Source organism: Octopus sinensis, linkage group LG18, assembly GCF_006345805.1.
Source record: "Octopus sinensis linkage group LG18, ASM634580v1, whole genome shotgun sequence".
Lineage (NCBI taxonomy): Eukaryota > Metazoa > Mollusca > Cephalopoda > Octopoda > Octopodidae > Octopus > Octopus sinensis.
Genome location: NC_043014.1, coordinates 46,427,366 through 46,447,624, shown reverse-complemented (window position 1 = coordinate 46,447,624; position 20,259 = coordinate 46,427,366). Strand labels below are relative to the sequence as shown.

The 20,259-nt window shown below is 40.0% G+C and overlaps 1 protein-coding gene across 2 annotated transcripts in view; it reads right to left on the bottom strand.

The window, feature by feature from the left end:
* Positions 1-20,259, bottom strand: part of LOC115221801 (piezo-type mechanosensitive ion channel component 1) — a 273,364-nt gene that overhangs the window by 196,253 nt on the left and 56,852 nt on the right. For both annotated transcript variants that reach the window (XM_036510979.1, XM_029792033.2), the window contains exon 2: positions 19,642-19,737. In XM_036510979.1, the coding sequence (XP_036366872.1) occupies positions 19,642-19,737 (96 nt within the window). The remainder of the gene's footprint in view (positions 1-19,641; positions 19,738-20,259) is intronic.

The following is a 20,259-nucleotide window of genomic DNA, read 5'->3' as shown; positions in this document are numbered from 1 at the left end:
TTAGTCGATCAAGCAAATTGACCCCAGGACTTATTCTTTGTAAGCCTAGTACTTTTTCTATCGGTCTCTCTTGCCGGACTGCCAAGTTATGGGGACGTAAACACACCAGCATCGGTTGTCGAGTAATATTGAGAGGACAAACATAGACACACAAACACACACATATATATATATATATGATGGGCTTCTTTCAGTTTCCGTCTACCAAATCCACTCACAAGGCTTTGGTCGGCCCGAGGCCATAGTAGAAGACACTTGCCCAAGATGCCACGCAGTGGGACTGAACCCAGAACCATGTGGTTCGTAAGCAAGCTACTTACCACACAGCCCATTCTGAGACATCATAAGGTTATGAAAAGATAATTTTAATATTTTCCTGGTGTATGACAAACAAATATAAAGGGATACTCCTACAGAGCAGTTTTCTCAGGATTGGTTTACTTTGTATCCCTGCTCAGCTAATAAAGAATACTACCGAGCTAAAAATGTAGAAAATAAAGCCTTTGCATTTTGTGCATTGTGCTCCAGATCTCTCCCCTGAACTGGAAGACCAAGCAGACAAGAAGCTTTTCTGCCTCCAACCACAACTAGTTTGACTCAAACTGTGGACCAGAGGATTATCAAAGCCTGCTATTTATAGTACACTTTTAAGTAATTATGTTCTCAGATGGTGAAACAAAACCAAATGTAAAAGAGTTTTGGCAGGGTTGCCATATCATGAATGCTATTGAAAATTTTAATGTCGCATGGCAGCAAATGAAAACAACTGCAATGCATATTATCCGGAGAAAAATCAATCCAAACTGCATTGCAGACTTCCTGAATATTGAAGAGCCAATATGAAATGTTCATCAGGAGATTGCTGAGATGGTATAAATAAATCAAGATGTAGTGGAGTGACTTGAATCTCGTGGAGATGGAACTGCACTGTGCTGAATCAAAAGAGGATGGAAAGATACAGAACTGCTATAAATTTTTAAAATGTAAGATCTGTCTGAAGTTTTCCGGTTTTAATGATTAAAGCTGTGGCTATTTTCATTGGGAAAAAAGATCTTCGGCAAGAGAAAAGTTCAAAAGTAAACAGGTCATTGAGTGCATTATCCACTGCAAGGAATTAGACAATCAGGAGAAAATAATTACATAACAACAAACCCTGAATGTGTTCATTAAATAAATAATTATCTTAATGATCTTCTTTATCGTCATCATTTAACATCGTGTTCCATGCTGGCATGGGCTGGATGGTTTCACAGGATCAGATGGATCAAAGGAGTGTATCATGCTCTAGTGCAGTACTTTTCAAACTTTTTGCTGGAGCGGAACCCCAAGGAAACATTCCACTGACTCGGGGAACCCCTGTGCAATAATTTAATTGTCTTATGCACACATATCTGCACAGGAGAATTAAAAATTACTGTCGATTTTAGCATTTTTGTAACTTCTTGCGGAACCCCTGGATTGTACTGGCGGAACATCTGGACTGTACTGGCGGAACCCTAAGGTTCCGCGGAACCCTGGTTGAAAACTGCTGCTCTAGTGTCTGTTTCAGCATGGTTTCTATAGTTGGATGCCCTTCCTAAAAGTTAACCCCCCCCCCACTTCGGTCATGATTGACCATGGGATTGCACCTAGAAAGTTACTCTTCCAAGCATAAGTCAGGCAATGATGTTTATGGATGACCAGCAGTCACTCATTCATACCAGCCTCCCCTCTCCACACCATTTTCCATACTAGCAAGGGTTAAACAGTTCCGCAGGAGCTGGTGAGCCAGTGTCTCCTTTGGTGTGAATTCGATAGATGGATGTCCGTCCTAATGCCAACCACTTTACAGAGTGTAGTGGGTGAGTTTTACGTGGTACCAGCACTACTAAAGTTACTAATAACTCACAAGACAAGACCCTGAGTGGGGTGGGGAGCTGTATTGAGAGAAGTGACTTTATGACAAGTGTTGAGAGTTTAATGTGTGATAGGGGGACTGGAACAAGTGTCTTACAATTGGGGAGGTACAGGGTTACCCCAATTGGAAGTGGAGGATGGAGGTGAAAAAATAAGGCTGCGAGCTGGCAGAATTGTTAGCACGCCGAGCAAAATGCGTAGCCGTATTTCATCTGCCGTTACGTTCTGAGTTCAAATTCCACTGAGGTCGACTTTGTCTTGCATCCATTTCGGAGTCGATAAATTAAGTACCAGTTACACACTGGGGTCGATGTAATCGACTTAATCCGTTTGTCTGTCCTTGTTTGTCCCCTCTGTGTTTAGCCCCTTGTGGGTAGTAAAGAAATAGGTATTTCATCTGCCGTTACGTTCTGAGTTCAAATTCCGCTGAGGTCGACTTTGCCTTTCATCCTTTCGGGGTCGATAAATTAAGTACCAGTTACGCACTGGGATCGATGTAATCGACTTATTCCGTTTGTCTGTCCTTGTTTGTCCCCTCTGTGTTTAGCCCCTTGTGAGTAGTAAACAAATAGGAGGATGGTGGTGAAGGTGTAACTGGGTAAACCCTCCACTTACAGGAAATTGAATAAAGAGAAGTGACACGAGGGGGAATCAGCTGTTGTTTACGTTTCGTACACAAAGATGTTACCATATCTTACATCTACCCAATTTTGGCAAGGTGAACTTAATGAGTAATTATTGATTTCTTTACTAACAAAAAGATGCCAGCCACTCTGCATAGGAACCTTGTTTACCTTCAGAAGTAATTTTAAAAAAAATTATTTTCTTTTTCATCACAAAGGAAAATATTGACACTCCTCCAGGGAAAGGTGTTGGAAAGAAACCAACAAAATGTCTGAACAAAAGGAAAATTTTTACCCCTGACCTCATTTTTTTTCAAGAGACAATATTAACCCTTTTGTTTACGATATTTCCTCTCTAAGAAACATTGATCTTGTTTCGATCAGTTTTGAAGATAATGAAGAATTTAGTAAAATAACCGTTCTATAAAATTGCCGTTCTTTAGTGGATGCTTGGAATGGCACGTAAAAAGCACCAACCGATTGTGGCCGTCGCCAGACTCCCCTGACATCTGTGCCGGTGGCACGTAAAAAGCAACAACCATTCGTGGCCGTTGCCAGCCTACCCTGGCACCTGTACTGGTGGCATGTAAAAAGTACCAACCAATCATGGCCGTTGCCAGCCTACCCTGGCACATAAAAAGCATCATCTCAACGTGGCCGATGCCAGCGCTGCCTTTACTGGCTTCCGTGCCGGTGGCACATAAAAAGCACCAACTATTCGTGGCCGCTGCCAGCCTACCCTGGCATGTAAAAAGCACCCACTTCACTCACGGAGTGGTTGGCATTAGGAAGGGCATCCAGCTGTAGAAACACTGCCAGATCAGACTGGAGCCTGGTGCAGCCTCCTGGCTTCCCAGACCCCGGTCGAACCGTCCGACCTGTGCTTGCATGGAAAACAGACGTTAAGCAATGATGATGATAACATTTTGATGGAAGGGTTTGAATTTAGATAACATCAAAACAGGCATGTTATATCATACAACCAGGGGTAGCATGGGTGGGTGGCATGGGTGGGTCGTTATCAACATAGTCAAAGTGTAACTGCAGCAGCGGCAACAGCAGCAGCACAGCAACTTTCATGAAATGCCTCTTGAGATTGGATTTCCCCCAAATGGAGAGATGAACATAATTTGATGTTCATCTTTGATGCAAAATTCCCTTAACATGGAAACATTTTTAGCATTTTTGGCTGGCGCTGAAATGTTGGATTTTTATTATTTTGAGGCACATAACTGTCATGTAAACATAGCAGAACACTAGCAAGAAACATTACTTGGCTGTGTTTAATGGCTTTTTTGAAGCCGATCGGAATTGCTTCTCTCGGTGTAATTGTTTGTTTTAGAAAACTACTTTTCTATAAATTGAATATTTTGGGGGGTTTTTCTTCACCAAATGAGCAAAGTTCAATATTTCTAGAACAAACAAACCTATGCCACACAAAATTACGAATAGTCACAAATAACACACACACACACACACACACACATGCACACACACACATTTACAATGACAAAAAAAAACTAATTCTTTTATTTGTTTCAGTCATTTGACTGCGGCTACACTGGAGCATCGCCTTTAGTCGAACAAATCGACCCCAGGACTTATTCTATTGTTCTCTTTTGTCGAACCGCTAAGTTACGGGGACGTAAACACACCAGCATCGGTTGTCAAGCAATGTGAGGGAACAGACACAGACACACACAAACACACACACACATATATATATATATGACAGGCTTCTTTCAGTTTCCGTCTACCAAATCCACTCACAAGGCTTTGGTCGGCCCCAGAGAAGACACTTGCCCAAGGTACCATGCAGTGGGACCGAACCTGAGACTATGTGGTTGGTAAGCAAGCTACTTACCACACAGCCACTCCTGTGCCTATGTTAATATTTTTCCACTGACCTTTTATCTTTGTGCCATGTAAAAAGTACTGGTGATGGTGTCACGTAAAAAGCACCCAGTATACTCTGTGAAGTGGTTGGCATTAGGAAGGGCATCCAATGAAATCAAACCGAAACAGACTATGGAACCTAGTGGGGGATCCTGGCCTTGCCAGCGCTTGCCAAACCATCCAACCCAATCCAGCATGGAAAGTGGACATATGATGATGATTGCTACTGACAGCGAGTCGTGTTAGGGCCTTATGCTTTATTGCAGGTTGGATAGGGAGAAAGTTCAGTTGACCATTGGATAGTCATAGAAAAAAGTAGGTTAGCCAGAGTCTGGGTTGGCATGAACGGTTCAAAGAATGCAGACAAGTAAAACATCGCCCCAACTTAACACTTGTAAATTTTATAAACAGCTAACAACGAGGTAACAGCGCGGTACTCGTTAATATTGTCTAGACTGCTGCTAGAGTAATTAAAGTGCTGGTAATAATAGTATCAATAGTAAACAGAATAGTGATAGGAACAGTAGTAGTAATAGCAATACTAGAAGCAGTAGCATTTAGCCAATGTGAAATATAACATAGCCTATCTAAGTTTGTACTAGCAGGCATTTAGCATATGTAATAAAGATGAGAAAGAAAGGGTAGGGGTAAGAGAGGTATTGTCTTGTCTAGCTTAAAATTGTTAGCCGTTTATTGAATTATACATTGAATTTTGAGATACACGTTTATACACACATTTGATTAATGTCCATTATTCCAGGCTAGCAGTGTTGGTTAAACGGGGAGCTATTTGAGACGGAATTTTATAGTCCGATGCTCTTCCTGTTGCCAACCCTTACTTGCATTTTCAAGAAAGGGATTTCTATTCAGTATTTCTTCCAAAATGTGGAGTGACCAGTCATAATGCCAACAGGGAAGATCCAATAGCAGTGACCAGCGCAGAATATCAACATACTCAGATGAATACATGGCAGGTTTCATGCAGTTTCCATTTACCAAATTCATGAGTATAGTGGGTGCCTTTTACGTGTCACTGGCACCAGCCACAACTATGATTTCATTTGGCTTGATGAGTCTTCTTAAGTACAGCAAATCACCAAAGGTTTCAATCACTCTTCAAAGGTCTTGATTGCTCGTCAAGGGTCTCAATCGCTTATCAAGGATCTCGATCGATCGCCAAGGGTCTCGATCGCTCATGAAGGGTCTCGATCGCTCGTGAAGGGTTTTGATCACTTGTCAAGGGTTTTGATTGCTCGTCAAGGGTCTCGATCGCTCACCAAGGGTCTCAACCACTCGCCAAAGATCTCAATCACTTGTCAAGGGTCTCGATTGCTTGTCAAGGGTCTCGATCGCTTGTCAAGAGACTCGATCGCTCGTCAAGGGTCTCGATCGCTCGTCAAGGGTCTCGATCGCTCATCAAGGATCTCGATCGCTTGCCAAGGGTCTCGACTACTCGCCAAGGGTCTCAATCGCTTGCCACGGGTCTCAATCGCTCGCCAAAGGTCTTGATCCCTCGCTAAGGGTCTCGATTGCTCATCAAGGGTTTCGATCACTTGTCAAGGATCTCGATCGCTCGCCAAGGGTCCCGATTGCTCATCAAGGGTCTCGATCACCCTTCAAGGGTCTCGATCACTCGTCAAGGGTCTCGATCATCTTTCTAGGGTCTTGATTGCTCGTCAAGGCAAGGGTCTCGATTGCCCTTCAAGGGTCTCGATCGCTCGTCAAGGGTCTCGATCACTCACCATGGGTCTCGATCACTCATCAAGGATCTCAATCACTCATCAAGGATCTCAATCACTCATCAAGGCTATATCTGGCCCAAATAGTCTGTCTGTTTTATGTTCAAACTGGCCAGATCTGATCTCTCACACCTACCCTACAATGTCATTCTAAAAATAAACAGTCACATCATCAAAGTCTCCAAGCTACCAGATGATGCATGATTAATTCAAATTAAGCATTACATTTGACGAACTAATCTGAATGCTAAAGGCTTAATAATTATTTTCTTTCAGTAAAAGTTATATGCTCATAACTAATTAATAAGCAGCTTTCTTTATTATAGTAAGATAATTATAGATATATCCTAACAAACATTATACTAAATAATGACTGTTTTCAACTATAATTAAAAAAGATTAAATTCCATTAATTTAAGTATTCTACATTGGTAGAAAGAAAAACATTAATTAAATGTGGAAAAGTCATTTAAAAGGTAACTAAGGGGGAAATTAATCTAAAAATGTGAGTAAAAATGAAGTAGCATCCCCAGTAAAAAAAGGGGCCAAGATTTAACAAGGAGTCTATTTGAGCTGCTACTGATGCTGATATAGTAAACACATTCCAGTCAGGGCTTGAAGACATTACCTAAGATCCTATAACAATATCTCTTGTAAGATTATGTAATTCTATAAACGCGTGGATAAAGACTACATCCATTTATAGAGTACTACATTCTTTTGCTAATAGATTTTTATGCTTACGATGTTTTGGGTAATGGGGAGATCAGAAAATGAAAATAAAACGGAATAATTTACAGATGGAGAATGAAATGAAAAGTACCGTTCTATAGTACCGTTCTTTTACCTGAAGCATCTTCACAAGTATAAAAAAGGTATTAACAAGTTTAGAAAGTAATCTCAGGTTCAAACAATAGCATTCTTTATCTAGGCCCATGAGAGCTTTTCCGTTAGAAAATACAACAGGCAAGTAAGTGATACTGAAACAAAAACAAAAATTACTACATAATGCTAAAACATCTTGATTAGGGGGCAAGCTAAACCTACAGGGATCAGAAGCTGACAAGCAGACTACATCCTTTTTTCATTTATATGTATCATTATCATCATCATCATCGTTTAACGTTCGCTTTCCATGCTAGCATGGGTTGGACGATTTTGACTGAGGGCTGGTGAACCAGATGGCTGCACCAGGCTCCAATCTTGATCTGGCAGAGTTTCTACAGCTGGATGCCCTTCCTAACGCCAACCACTCCGAGAGTGTAGTGGGTGCTTTTTACGTGCCGCACACGCACACACACTACAATATAAAGAATGATAATGTTCTGTTCAGGGCCCGAAAATACTTTTAGTCCTCATGCTCTTCAAAACTCAGGTGAGGCCCTCATATGAAATGATGGTGCTGCTACACATCTAGATATCCTAGATTGCATCCAAAAAAGGCCACCCAACTGATTGTCTTGAAATCATTTACTAACATATCCCAACCTCAAAATTATACATATGTCCACTTCCTCATCTCTCTGCCTTGTCTATCATTATGAAAGTGACCACTGCTCCTAGGAGCTGGATGGTTTCATGTCTTGTCTACTTGGGCAATCCAACTTAGTCACCTCTTCTTTTCACTCTATTATATCATATCCATGACACATCTCCATAGGGCCCCATGCTAACCATGATGAGCTGGTGTCCTTACTCTACAGAATATCAACTCTCTTAAATTTCATCCTTGCCCCTGTTTTTTAACTACAACTTATTTCTTTACTACCCACAAGGGCTAAACACGGAGAGGACAAACAAGGACAGACAAACAGATTAAGTCGATTACATCGACCCCAGTGCGTATCTGGTACTTAATTTATCGACCCTGAAAGGATGAAAGGCAAAGTCGACCTCGGCGGAATTTGAACTCAGAGCGTAACGGCAGATGAAATACGGCTACGCATTTCGCCCGGCGTGCTAATGTTTCTGCCAGCTCGCCGCCTACCACCATCAATTGCAACCATTCAAAAGGAACATTAAGAATGCCACTATCTCTGGTTTACCAAGGGATCACAGCTCCTTCCCCAACAATAAAATCTTAAAAGAAAAAAAAATTGATCTTATTCTATTCTAAATGTATTGGGTTGTCCGGAAGGTTCGTGCCAATTTTTAAAGGAAAGGAAAAGGTCAATAAAAACTTGCCATTACATTTTTAATCAACCAAATATGAACCATTTTGTTGCACAATGCGTTTCCATCTTTTCTTTAACTTGAAAATACCCTCTTCCCAGAATTGAGGTAGTTTCATGGCAAAGAATTCATCAAGGTATCTATTTACGTCATCCAAGGAATTGAAATTTTTACCATTAAGACTATTCTGCAGAGACCTGAATAAGTGGAAATCCGAAGGAGCAATATCTGGGGAATATGGAAGGTGGGGTAACACATCCCAGCCGAGCTGCAGAAATTTTTGTCTGGTTCCCAAAGCATCAAGTGCTGAAAATGAACTTTCTTATCTTCCATTTTGAAGGGTTATAGAATTAACACAGGTTATAGCAACATAAACCTTCTTCCACAAAAAGAATTTCTTAAACTGTGCTATAAATGGAGGTGTAATCAAATCCTATTTCATGGACTCAACCACGTTCTAAAATAAGTCGAAAGGTAAGCTGCTATAAATCGGCACAAACTTTCCGGACAACCCAATAACATTGAAATTCCTTTAAGTTATACAGGTAAAAATGTTTTATTACCACCTTTATGATTGAGTGGTCTATGACAAAAAAATTAATAGGGCAAGGCCAACAACATGGTTGGAGTATATAATTACAACACTTTATACTTTGCAGTATTTGGTCCAGCTTTTTACACATGGTTTCATATTTCATCAAGGTCAGCTTTGCCATCTATCCTACTGCGTTTGATAAAATAAAGTTACAGTCAAATATTGAAGTTGATATAATTATCTATGTCCCTGCCCCCAGTGTCTGGTCTTGTGACTATATCAAAAATTGTTGTTGGTAATATCATTATTTTATTATTATTGTTGTTTTTGTTGTTGTTGTTGTTATTTTTAAGGTGGTGAACCGGAAAAATCATAAGCATGCCTGGCAAAATGCATAACAGCATTTCATCTGTCTTTATGTTCTGAGTTCAAATTCTACCGAGGTCGACTTTGCTTTTCATCCTTTCGGGGTCAATAAATTAAGTACCAGTTATGCACTGGGGTCGATGTAATCGACTTAATCCCTTTGTCTGTCCTTGTTTGTCTCCTCTGTGTTTAGCCCCTTGTGGGTAGTAAAGAAATAAGAAACTGAAAGAAGCTTGTCGTACATGTGTGTTTGTGTGCGTGTGTGTATGTGTGCGTGTGTGTTTGTGTGCGTGTGTGTTTGTGTGTGCATGCGTGTGCATGTGTCTTTGTGCTTGTCCTCCACCACTTCTTGAGAACCGGTGTTTGTTTGTTTATGTCCCTTGCAACTTAGCAGTTCGGCAAAAGACACTGACAGAATAAGTAAGTACCAGGCTTATACGAGTACTACAAAGTGTGGCCCCCCAGCAGGCCCCAGCGTAGTCGCAGTCCAAAGAGTGAAACTAATAAATGATAAAAGATAACTGCTTACGGCGAGAGAGGGGGGGTACTAATTTTTGATGGTATTTAAAGAGGGAAAATCTAAAAAAAAAAAAAAGGTGCAGGAGTGGCTGTGTGGTAAGTAGCTTGTTTACCAACCACACGGTTCCGGGTTCAGCCCCACTGCGTGGCACCTTGGGCAAGTGTCTTCTACTATAGCCTCGGGCCGACCAAAGCCTTGTGAGTGGATTTGGTAGACGGAAACTGAAAGAAGCCCGTCGTATATATAGATATATATGTATGTGTGTATATGTTTGTGTGTCTGTGTTTGTCCTCCCAACATCGCTTGACAACCGATGCTGGTGTGTTTATGTCCCAATAACTTAGCGGTTCGACAAAAGAGACCGATAGAATGAGTACTGGGCTTACAAAAGAATGAGTCCCGGAGTCGAGTTGCTCGATTAAAGGCAGTGCTCCAGCATGGGATTGCACCTAGAAAGTTACCCTCCTAGACACAAGTCCGGGCAAGGTTGTTTATGGAAGACCAGCAGTCGCCCATGCATACCAGCCTCCCCTCTCCACGCCACCAGTGTTATCCAAGGGAAAGACAAAGGTCGATACAGCTTGGCACCAGTGACGTCGCAACTCATTTCTACAGCTGAGTGAACTGGAGCAACGTGAAATAAAGTGCCTTGCTCAAGAACACAACACCCAGCCCGGTCCGGGATTCGAGCTCACAACCTCACGATCATAAGCTCGACGCTCTAACCACTGAGCCATATGGCCACAGTAAAAATGACTGAAACGAGTGAAAGAGTAGTATAATAAAAAAAAAAAAGAGCTTCTAACCTCAGTGAAAGTGTAAAATTGATGTCGGCTTTTATCACAGATGTTAGAAATTATTTGAGTAAACAATAAAAGCAGAAATAAGTTAATGAAATCTGCAGAAGGCATTGAATGCATCGATAAGCGCGAGACAAAAATGTGAGGTAATTTTACAGTTTCTCCAAAATTGGTATTGAAAGAGGAGCTCGCTAGAAAAACATGTGCTGCACTACAGAGAAAATAAAGAGGTTACGACTGTAATTAATGAATTACTAAAAAAGGTCAGCATTTGAAATAAAATGAAATAAATGAAAGAAAACAAAAAGAGAGAAATAGTGAAAACAAAATCCAAAGTAAAAAAGATTCCAATGGTGCTTCTGTTGGAATACAGTATTACATACAATAGGAGTTTTAGTTTATCGAAATATTTGTTATATGAAATTATATTTTGTTTGTTTGTTTGTGTGTGTGTGTGTGTGTGTGTGTGTGTGTGTGTGTGTGTGTGTTTGTATGTGAGTGTCTGTGTGTGTGTGCGTGTGTGTGAGTGTGTGTGCGTGCGTGCGTGCGTGTGTGTGTGTGTGTTTGTGTGTGTGTGTGTGTGTGTGTGTGTGTGTCTGTGTGTGTTTGTATGTGAGTGTCTGTGTGTGTGTGCGTGTGTGTGAGTGTGTGTGTGTGCGTGTGTGTGTGTGTGTATGTGTTTGTATGTGTGTGTTTGTGTGTGTGTGTGTGTGTGTGTATGTGTTTGTATGTGAGTGTTGTGTGTGTGCTTGTGTGTGTGTGTGTGTACACACCATGTTATGTCTGAGTGGAAGTTGAGAGAGAGACAGACAGACAGACAGAAAAGGTAGAAGGCGGGAAGAGACAGAAAAGAGCAACGTAGGGTAGGAGAGAAAGGGAGGGAGGGGGCGACTGACGGCGGTGGGTGGGGGTAGAGAAAGAAGAGTAGAGAGCAGGTAGAAGGGCAGACAGGTAAGTATGTGGGTAGATGGGTAGGTAGGTAGCTAGATATTCATTACTATTTCAAACAGTTTACTCACATGGAATAAAACTATCTTACAAATCCCAGTCAATCACCAGACACAACACAAACAAACACACACACACACACACACCACACACACACACACACACACACACGCACGCACGCTAAAAGACATGCACACTCTTAGCTTGCACGAGCAGCAAGCAGAAACCCAGCTGCCTCCACGGGGCTATATTTATCTGACTGCGGGAGCATAGCTCACAGCATGTGTGCTTAAAGGGATTCACGCACGATACACGTTGAACTTGAAAGGCGACAGACATTGCACGTGTATAACATCAGAATGGTAGACATTTACCAAATTATGTACAAGATTCTGTACAAAGAATTACGATTTTTATAAGATGTTTCCTTTTCTTTTTTATATTTAATATTTAGCATTTTTTTTTTTAATATAAACAATCTATATATATAAAGCTGAAGTTGTCTGTGTGGCAGGTTTGGTAGCCTTCAACTAACACTATCTCCTCCGAGACCCTGCAGCGCAAGTTGACCAAAATTGAGAGTATGATAGAAGAAGGCTTGCTCTTCCTTCCGTAGAAGAAAAAATTCAAATTGGACCATGTTAACACCAAAAATGATAGTAAATCTCTCTATATAAAGCTGAAGTTGTCTGTGTATGGCAGGTTTGGTAGCCTTCAACTAACACTATCTCCTCCGAGACCCTGCGGCACAAGTTGACCAAAATTGAGAGTATGATAGAAGAAGGCTTGCTCTTCCTTCAGTAGAAGAAAAAATTCACATCAGACCATGTTAACACCAAAAATGATAGTAAATCTCTCTATATAAAAGCTGAAGTTGTCTGTGTGTGGCAGGTTGGTAGCCTTCAACTAACACTATCTCCTCCGAGACCCTGTGGCGCAAGTTGACCAAAATTGAGAGTATGATAGAAGAAGACTTGCTCTTCCTTCCGTAGAAGAAAAAATTCAAATCGGACCATGTTAACACCAAAAATGATAGTAAATCTCTCTATATCAAGCTGAAGTTGACTGTGTGTGGCAGGTATGGTAGCCTTCAACTAACACTATCTCCTCCGAGACCCTGCGGCACAAGTTGACCAAAATTGAGAGTATGATAGAAGAAGGCTTGCTCTTCATTCCATAAAAGAAAAAATTCAAATCAGACCATGTTAACACCAAAAATTATAGTAAATCTCTCTATATAAAGCTGAAGTTGACTGTGAGTGGCAGGTTTGGTAGCCTTCAACTAACACTATCTCCTCTAAGACCCTGCAGCGCAAGTTGACCAAAATTGAGAGTATGATAGAAGAAGGCTTGCTCTTCCTTCAGTAGAAGAAAAAATTCAAATCAGACCATGTTAACACCAAAAATGATAGTAAATCTCTCTATATAAAGCTGAAGTTGTCTGTGTATGGCAGGTTTGGTAGCCTTCAACTAACACTATCTCCTCTGAGACCCTGCGGCACAAGTTGACCAAAATTGAGAGTATGATAGTATGATAGAATGTGGATGTTAGAATGATGACTAGTCTGGGTAGGAACTGCCTACCTTCTCTACCCAGATGGTATGTCCATGATCCATTATAAACAGTCCTTCCTATAAACTCCCTCTTTTGTGGTGCAAAATTTGACTGCCTCAATAATAATAATAATAATAATAATAATAATAATAATAATAATAATAATAATAATTCGTTTATTGGCCACAAGGGCTAACAAAAACCAAATAAAATTTGTAAGGACAAAATACAGGACGAAAGTTACAAAAAGGGCTTTGTCCGTTTGAAAAGTCTGTGTAAAAATGCAAGATAACAACGAAAATATAACAAGTAAAAACTCCCAATTGGGGGAGGAGCTTCGAAAGGTTACTCATGGGAAAACCCATAAAAGCCATGGGAGCCTGGTCAAAAGGTGGGTAGAGAGCCCCTTTCTCCTTTTATATTACCTTTTTTTTTACAGGAGTATCCTCAGAATTTGTCCATTCCTGCTGGCCATAATAATAATAATAATGATAATAATAATAATAATAATAATGTCTAACTTGGACACAAGGCCACACATTTGCAGAGAAGGAATGGTGGACTGAATCAAGCAAGTATAACACAAACCACTCTGTAACCCTTTAGCATCTAAACCGGCCATATCCAGCCAAAAGTATTCTACCTGTTTTATGATCAAACTGGCCAGATCTGGTCTCTCACACCAACCCTACAATATTGTTTAAAAAATTAACAGCTACCTCATCAAAATCTCATAGCTACAAGGTAATGTATGATTAGTTCAAAACAATGTGGATAAAAAAGCATTAATTTTGGCAGAATAATGCGAACACTAAAGGGTTAATTGATCCAATTCTGAATGATAAAAAGCTGAAAACAGAATTATGAAACTGCATATTGTAAGATAGTGGACAATATCTTAATAATAATGAACTTGGAATTGTCCCAGTCATACTTTAATCTCTCAACACCTGACATACAACCACCACCATTGCTCTTAATACCCCCACTTGACTTAGTTGAGGGGATTTTTTTCTTTTTTTCCTGTCCATTCTTATCTTGTGACTTCACTAGTGCCGGTGGCACAAAAGAGGCACCCGGTATACACTGTAAAGTGGTCGGCGTTAAGACGGATGTTTAGCTATAGAAACAATGTGGAAGCTGACAATGGACCTCTTTGCAGCTCTGTGGTCAACTGGAAACCGTTCAGCCTGTGCCAGCATGGAAAACAGATGCTAGATGATGATGATGATGATGATGGACATTAAATCTTAATAATAATGACAACTCATCATCTGTTTTGTCGTTCAGCTATTTTGTTCCTTGGAAGAAAAAGAATGATTCTGCAGATGGCAATCTATGATGAGAGTTATGTGAGGATAAACTTAGGGTCCCTGAGGAAATCTCTTAAACTCTTTAGATTTCAACCCACCTGAGACTGCTTAGGGTTCCATGATTAAAAAAAAAAACATCTGTTTTGAAATGTTTACATTTAAGACATTCTCGCATAATTTTATCTAAGAACATCTTGTTTATGTTCCAAAACCAAACACCAGCTTAATAATGCGGAAGTTAATTATTTTACTAAATTGCTCTAAATTTTTGATGGTACAGGTGCAGGTGTGGCTGTATGGTAAGATGTTTGCTCCCCAACCACATGGTTTGGAGCTCAGTCTCACTGTGTGGGATCTTGGGCAAGTGTCTACTACTATAGACGAGGGCAACCAAAGCCTTGTCAGTGGATTTCATCATCATCATCATCGTTTAATGTCCGCTTTCCATGCTAGCATCGGTTGGACAATTTGACTGAGGTTGGCGAACCAGACTCCAATCTGATCTGGCAGAGTTTCTACAGCTGGATGCCCTTCCTAATGCCAACCACTCTGAGAGTGTAGTGGGTGCTTTTACGTGCCACTGGCACAAGGGCCAGTTAGGTGGTACTGGCAACGGCCAAACTCAAATGCTGCTTTTTATGTGCCACCTGCACAGGAGCCAGTCCAGCAGCACTGGCAACGACTTCGCTCGAATGCTGTTTTTTTCACGTGCCACCAGCACAAGTGCTAGTAAGGCGATGCAGGTAATGATCACACTTGAATGGAGTTTTTAATGTGCCATTATCACACATGGAAATTATTTTGTTTAATAAATTCAAGATGAGATGTGGGATCTTTTCGGTTTGACCAGCAATTTTTTCTAGCGGTGTCATATAAAATTGTCACCCATAATTATGACCCTAGTATCGATCTATTGCATTTCAATCTGTTTTAGGGTAGGGTTAGGGGGGGGGAGGGTATTTTCTTTTCTTCAGAAATGTAAATAAACCCAATCTGTTTCTTAAACGAGGGACATATTCATACGGCACAGAATGTTTTCAGCTCAATAGACGTCATTGATTAGTTGAAATTACAGAAATTGAAGAAAAAAACAACAAATATCTTACAAACTATAGAATTTTCTCAATAAAGCCAAGAGAAAAAGATGTTTTATAAACACATTCTACCAGCATACGAAGTTGAAAAGTGTTTAGTTACGTGGAAATTATTTTAAAAAACTGCCGGTCAAACCGAAAAGATCCAAGATGTGAATTTATATGTTTTATACATCAGGATGATCCAGTATCTTTAACCCTTTCAGTACCAACCCGGCTGAAACCGGCTCTTGCTCCGAGTACAAATGTCTTGTTTTCATAAGTTTTGAATTAAAATCTTCCACCAAACCTAAGTCACAATTTATGTTCCTAACACTAGCTGAATGGTAACCAAGTTATTTTACTAAATTCTTTGTTATATTTAACGTAATTGAAAGAAACACAGAATATCTCAAAATAAATATGGTAATGAAAGGGTTAAATTCTCGGACAGAAAACATTCAGAATTTTTTCTGGCTATCCTTGGAGTCAGGCCAGTCACGCAATTTATTTTCCATAACTGACCTCTGGTCCTACTTCTAGTCATATATTTTGTTTGGCATAGGGAGACCACAGCAGGCAATATTATTCAAAGTAAAACGGAGCAAAGGCAAGGAAAACAAGAACGATGACATTGGGATCCCTAAACTGGAAAGTTTTGAGACCCTAAGAGCACATCTTTTAAGACATATCATCTTTGCTGCTAATGTGGCCATCCTAGCTTACCAACAAATAATATGGATGTGTAATGTTATCCTTTCTGCTCTGGCAGAAACGTTAGCATGCTGGGCAAAATGCTTAGCAGTATTTCATCTGCCGTTATTTTCTGAGTTCAAACTCCGCCGAGGTCGACTTTGCCTTTCAACTTTTCGGGGTCGATTAAATAAGTACCAGTTAGGCACTGGAGGTCAATTTAATCAACTTAATCCGTTTGTCTGTCCTTGTTTGTCCCCTCTGTGTTTAGCCCCTTGTGAGTAGTAAAGAAATAGATATTTCGTCTGCCGTTATGTTCTGAGTTCAAATTCTGCCGAAGTTGACTTTGCCTTTCATCTTTTCCGGGGTCGATTAAATAAGTACCAGTTAGGCACTGGGGTCGATTTAATCGACTTAATCCCCTTGTTTGTCCCCTCTATGTTTAGCCTCCTGTGGGCAATAAAGAAATAAAAATGTTCTCCTTTTATATGTTTCAGCCTTGAGGCTGTGGCCACGCTGGGGCACCGCCAGTGGAAAAAGAACAGAATACAAATAAACTGAGAGAGAGCTGATTATGAGCTGATTATGAGGAGCTGATTAATATTTATCATACCTGATAAATATTATCAGAATAATTATTAAGGTAAATACCATTAATAGAGATAAACTTCCATGTGTTGACTCAGCAATCTGCTTTCATATCCCAGTGCTTTGTAGCTTATCGCTTGGGGTCACTAAAACCGTAGGCAACAGGCCATAAAAGCCACATATTTCTGCACACATTTAATATGAAGGTTTATATCTGTACAAGACATTGTTGTTGTTGTTATCAGAGACGTTATTGAGTTAATCGTGTGAGAAGCATTATTAATAGGTGCATCATATATGGAAATGCTCCTGATTGTTCTACACAGGTCTAAAATTGTTGCTTGGCATTTCTTTGCTAAGTAGAAATATTTACGATGGCACATTCTTGTTAAAGATTCCTCATCTCGAATTTCATATCAGACACATTGTTTTGGCACTACAGTTCTAACTTGGCAATGAAGGTTGAGCTGAGCTGTGCTTATTAGCTAAATAATCTCATCATTTGCCACGTGCATTGTTTCTATGGTTACAGCAGTTTTCAAAATCGCTTTTATTTCAGGATCTTCTACAACTAGTTTCTGAAACAGCTGATGTTTATTTTTCTTAGCCAAATATTTGCCAACATTAAGAATGCTTTCAACAAGCTTTCACTGCTGTCAGGTGACCACTAAGAAAGCTAAGAGTACACGAATAACTTGTAAGGGTCATACACACCATGTTCAGAAGGAAGGGTCAACAAAATGAGAGTTAACATTAAATTCTATAAGGAATTTAACATGCAAGTAGGAGTATATCAAGGCTCTGTTCTCAGCACCCTTCTGTTAACTCCTTCTGTTAACTATAGCCCAGTAGGCCAGAAAAAATGGTGTAAGTCCAGTTGACTAGAGGAATGCTAGTTTGCCAATAATCTAGTTTTCATAGCTTAATCAGACAAAAAAATCTTTTAAAAAATTCTGAAGTTGACAACAATAAATTCTATAAGGAATTTAACATGCAAGTTGGAGTATATCAAGGCTCAGTTCTCAGCACCCTTCTGTTAACTCCTTCTGTTAACTATAGTCCTGTAGGCCAGAAAAAAACGGCACAAGTCTAGTTGTCTAGAAGAATGCCAGTTTGCCAATAGTCTAGTTTTCGTAGCTTAATCAGACAAAAAAAAAATCTAAAGAAAAAATTCCGAAGTTGACAGCAAAAACCTAGAACTGAGAGATCTCAAAATAAGCCTGGCAGAGACTAAAGTTTATATTAGCAAAACAAAACAAATCACAACTGCTGTTGCATTCGACATGCAAGAGTACATAGGAATTTCATAAGTTGTACCCAGTTTAAACTATGGATGCACATAGGTGTAATGTGATGGCAGGTAGGCTAACAGGAAATGTAGACTTTGTATGTTGCACAGAGATGTACCGTTAACGGTAAGAGGACATAGGAATTTCATATGTTGTACCCAGTTTAAACTATGGATGCACAGAAGTGTAATGGGATGGCAGGCAGGCTGACAGGAAATGTAGACTTCATATGTTGGCCAGACATGTACCGTTAATGGTAAGAGTACATGTGAAATAAGTTCCTGCAAATACTTGGAAGACTTCCTACAAGTAACTGATAGCTTCTACTACCTGAATGGCCTGATAAGCAATGGGGGTGGAATGTTCCAAAAGCTTAGTAATCATATTAAGAATCGAACGGAACAAGTTCAGAGAACAATTACCACTGCAGGTAACAAAAGGTTTCTCCCTCAGAGAGAAGCACAGATTGTACAATACTTGTATAGTAAGATATGGAGATTGAATGGCGGTGAGCTGGCAGAAACGTTAGCACGCCGGGTGAAGTGCTTAGCGGTATTTCGTCTGCTGTTACGCTCTGAGTTCAAATTCCACCAAGGTCGACTTTGCCTTTCATCCTTTTGAGGTCGATAAATCAAGTACCAATTATGCACTGGGGTCGATGTAATTGACTTAATCCCTTTGTCTGTCCTTGTTTGTCCCTTCTGCATGTAGCCCCTTGTGGGCAATAAAGAAATAAGATATAGAGATTGAATGATGAAGAACTGTAAAAGCTGGGAAGAAAAGAAGCAAGTTTGTTCAAGTGCATGTGTAATATTAGCAATAATAATTATTAAAAGATTTATGGAAATGTACTTGCATAGCAAGTCACCTGATCCGAGAAGGTGTGCTGAAACAAAAACAATTGCAGCATAGAAGGTGTTTATAAGCCATTTAAAAAACACACAAAAGCCATTAGATTCACTTCAACATTTAAATTTAAGTTGTCAAAATATTTTCATCATTTTGAAACCATGATTTGTTCACTGACAAAACTCCATGCTGCATCTCGGAATTTTGTCAGTGAACAGGTCGTGGTTTCAAAGTGCCGAAAATGTTGAAGTGAATCTAATGGTTTTTGTGTGTTTTTTAAATGGCTTATAAACACCTTCTATGCTGCAATTGTTTTTGTTTCAGCACACCATCTCAGATCAGGTGACTTGCTATGCAAGTACATCTCCATAAATAATCTTTTAATAAAGGCCTTGTGTGCCTTTGTTAAAAATGATTATCACTTTCCACTTTAACTCTTTCAAATTCTATATTCCTGTTGAAAAGTATTATTTTTTTTTTCAATTTATTTTATCACCATCATCATTTTTGTATTCATTTTCCAATGTTTACATGGGTTGGGTGCATAGTCTTCAGCAGTGAACTTTACTCCATACTACAGCCATCTTCATACGGTTCAGCCTCTTGAATTAAATCTTCATCACTTTATCTTGTGTCTTTAGCCTCTCTCTTCCACAGGCTCCATGGACTTGGAGTATGGCTTATAAACACCTTCCACGCTGCAATTGCTTTATTAAAAGGTATCAAAAGGCATTTATGGCACAAGGTCTTAAATGGTCAACTAAGATAAAATCGTGAAACACTTACCGCGTAAGGATTCTATTGTTGGACTTTTGAAGAGAGGAGTCAGCAGCAGCAAAATGCCATAGATTAACGAGAGTCCACTGTAACGAACCAAACATCCTGGAAAATTAAAAAAAAGATTTTGTAGAAAATAAAAGCTTGGAGACACAATCTGGCTACAATATAAACATGAGTTGTGTGTAGCAAGTACAGACAAGGAAAGCAAGAGAGTGAGTGTGTGAGTGTTTGTGTGTGTGTGTGAGTGTGTGTGCATGTGTGTGAGTGCGTGTGTGTGTGAGAGCATGTGTGTGTGTGTGTGCGTGAGAGTGTATGTGTGTGTGCATGTGTGTGAGTGCGTGTGTATGTGTGCGCGTGTGTGCGTGGGTGTGCATGTGTGTGTGTGTGTGAGTGTGCATGTGTGTGTGAGTGTGTGTGTGTGTGTGCGTGTGTGTGTGTGCATGGGTGGGTGTGTTCGCATATTCTTTTATTCTTTTACTTGTTTCAGTCACCTGACTGCAGCCATGCTGGAGCACCGCCTTAAGGGTTTTAATCGAACAAATAAAACCACAAGACTTATTCTTTGTAAGCCTAATACTTATTCTATCAGTCTCTTTTGCTGAATCACTAAGTTATGGGAACATA